General features: G+C 55.7%; 1 protein-coding gene across 1 annotated transcript; it reads right to left on the bottom strand.

Annotated features, from left to right (window-relative positions):
• Window positions 1-401: 401 nt before the first annotated feature.
• On the bottom strand, window positions 402-2,207 carry lingo4a (leucine rich repeat and Ig domain containing 4a; the record flags this gene model as incomplete). The annotated part of the gene is made up of 1 exon (XM_079828343.1): window positions 402-2,207. One exon carries the CDS (start codon window positions 2,205-2,207, stop codon window positions 402-404), a length of 1,806 nt encoding a protein of 601 aa, XP_079684469.1.
• Window positions 2,208-2,673: the final 466 nt, after the last annotated feature.

The following is a 2,673-nucleotide window of genomic DNA, read 5'->3' as shown; positions in this document are numbered from 1 at the left end:
GGAGTCTGTTGGCAGTTGTGGGCGGGGCCTAATCAAAATCTGCAAACGGGTCATTGAGACACTGCTTATGATTTACGGGGATTAAAAAAAGTTGGTGTATTTTTACCATAATAGGGTGTTTGTGTACACACACTGCCGACACTCATTTAAGTTCAGACACCTGTAAAAGTGAATTTTGCATAATAGGTCCCCTTTAAGTTTTTTATATTTTATTTTATTTCGAGCAACAAAAATGCTTTTAGTTTTAGCTAACTATAATAACCCACAATCTCACTCAATTTTGATAGCTTTCTCAGAAAATGAGTGACTGAAGAATGTTTAGATGTTAGTGCTGGAAAACAAGACTTTAGTCCTGAGGAAGAAGAGTGAAGGTCATTCATATAATGTGTTCGTATAGCACCTCAGATCAGCTTCATGGTGAACTTCCCCGCGTCCGCACTCGCCCGTCCTCCGGCCGCCGCGGAGCTGCGTGGGACGAAGTCGATGTTGGCCGTGTGTTTGATCTGTCCTCGGCTCTGGCTCCAGAAAAACATGAAGATGAAGCAGACGGCCACCGAGCTGAGGAACGACAGGAAGCCCATGGTCACGGCGATCACCAGCGTCTTCACGTCGAACGGGAACGGCTGCGATCCGTTGACCGAGGCGTGGCCGAAGCTCCAGCCCTCCAGGAAGAAGGAACCCGAGCGGTTCCGAGTGGACGCCGGAAACCCGCGGACCCGCAGGCTCACGGAGACGCTATCGTTCCCCGCGGCGTTCGAGGCGATGCACAGGTAGTATCCGCTATCCTGCACCTGGGCGTATCGGACCTCCAAGGTCCCGTTCGGAAGGACATGGATCCTTCCCGAGCCAGTAAGGACGGATCGCTTCGGATTCAGCCAGACGATCGCCGGAGCCGGGTCTCCGTCCGCCTCGCAGAAGAACAGAACCGTGTGGCCTTCGTCCGTCCGGACGTCTTGCGGCTTCCGGGTCAGAATTCGAGCATGCCTGCAAGTGAACACCCTGGGCAACTCGTCCTCCGTGAAGTCGCGGAACATCCGGCCTTGCACCTGCACAGGTGATCCACAAGAGGGCGATCGTCCGCCGAAATGAAGCCTCAAGCGTCTCCGCATCACCCAGAGAAGCCGGCAATCGCACGCAAGCGGATTCCCGTCCAAACGAAGAACCTCTAAAGTGCCAATAAAGTGGAACGCGGACTCCTCAAGAGTCGCTAAACGGTTGTCCGCGACGTTGAGGAGCCGGAAATACGCGAGGTTGTGGAAAGCGCCCGGCTCGATTTGCAAAAGTCCGGCGCCGATTAAATGCAGCTCTTGGAGGCGGAGCAAATCCCCCAGGAGATTGGAAAGGATAGTGGAGATTGGGTTATAGGACAAGTCTAGGTATCTCAGGTACACGAGGTGATGGAGCGGCGAGTAGGGAACAGCGCTAAGGTTGCAATTGCTGAGCGTCAAAGATGTGAGATTGAGTCCGATCAGACTGTTCGCGGCTAGCGAGTCCAGTCCGGGGCAATGGGATACCCGGAGATCCCGAAGACGCCCCAGTTCCCGGAAGGAGTTATTGGGAAGCGCGGTCAGGCCGAGTCTGCAGAGGCGTAGCCGCAGGAGTCCGGTGAGCTGCGACAAGGCCTCAACCGGAACCGACGTCAAGTTCCCCCGGTCCAGATTCAGCTCTTGGAGATTAGCCAGTCCGCCGAATGCGCGATTGGAGATGAACACCAGATCGTTCTCGCTAGCCTCCAGCTTCTGCAGGGAAGGCATTTCCCGGAACATGTCATCCAGGAACACCAGGATCTCGTTCTGGCTGATGTCCAGGAGCTGGAGGCTGGGAAGTCCGGAGAAGGCTCCGACCGGGATGATCTTCAGCCGGTTGCGGGACAGCCTCAGCGCGAGGAGGTTCTGCAGGCCGGCGAATGCCTCCGGCTCGATCCCGGTCAGCTGGTTATCGCTGAGGTCCAGCTGGCGTAGCTCCGCGAGGCCGGAGAAGCGCCGGCGCACCACAGTCCTCAGCCGGTTGCGGGACAGGTCGAGGGTCTGGGTGTGGGTCGGAAGGCCCTCGGGAACCGACCCCAGCTCTCTCGAGGAGCAGTTGACGATCGGGAGCTTGGGGAGGCAGTCGCAGCGCTGGGGGCACGGCCCTGAGAGAGCCACGCCCACTACCCACTGGAGCACCACCCACCTGTACAGCCTCCTCCAATCAGCAGCCACACACATCTGGAGACCCGCCTGCAGGGCAAACAGGGCGTTAGATATTACAGCACACACTGATGCTTGAGTTCTCCGCTAATGTTTGAGGTCTGAGGGAAACACTCACCAGCTGGCAGAGGGGCTGCTCCTTCTCATTACCAACTATAGAGAGTCTCTCTGATCGCCCTCTCACAGCCTGGAGAGAGAGAGAGAGAGAGAGAGAGAGAGAGTGAGTGTGTGTGTGTGTGTGTGTGTGAGTGAGTGTGAGTGAGTGAGTGAGTGAGAAAGAGACAGTGTGAGTGTGTGTGAGAGAGAAAGAGAGAGAGAGAGAGAGTGTGTGTGTGTGAGTGTGTGTGTGAGTGAGTGAGTGAGAGAGAGAGAAAGAGAGAGAGAGAGTGAGTGTGAGTGTGTGTGTGTGTGTGTGTGTGTGTGAGTGAGTGAGTGAGAGAGAGAGAAAGAGAGAGAGAGAGTGAGTGTGAGTGTGTGTGTGTGT

Source organism: Gobio gobio (assembly GCF_949357685.1).
Source record: "Gobio gobio genome assembly, chromosome: 11".
Classification (NCBI taxonomy): Eukaryota; Metazoa; Chordata; class Actinopteri; order Cypriniformes; family Gobionidae; genus Gobio; species Gobio gobio.
The sequence above is the reverse complement of the archived record's forward strand: the minus strand, read 5'-3'. Positions and strand labels throughout refer to the sequence as shown.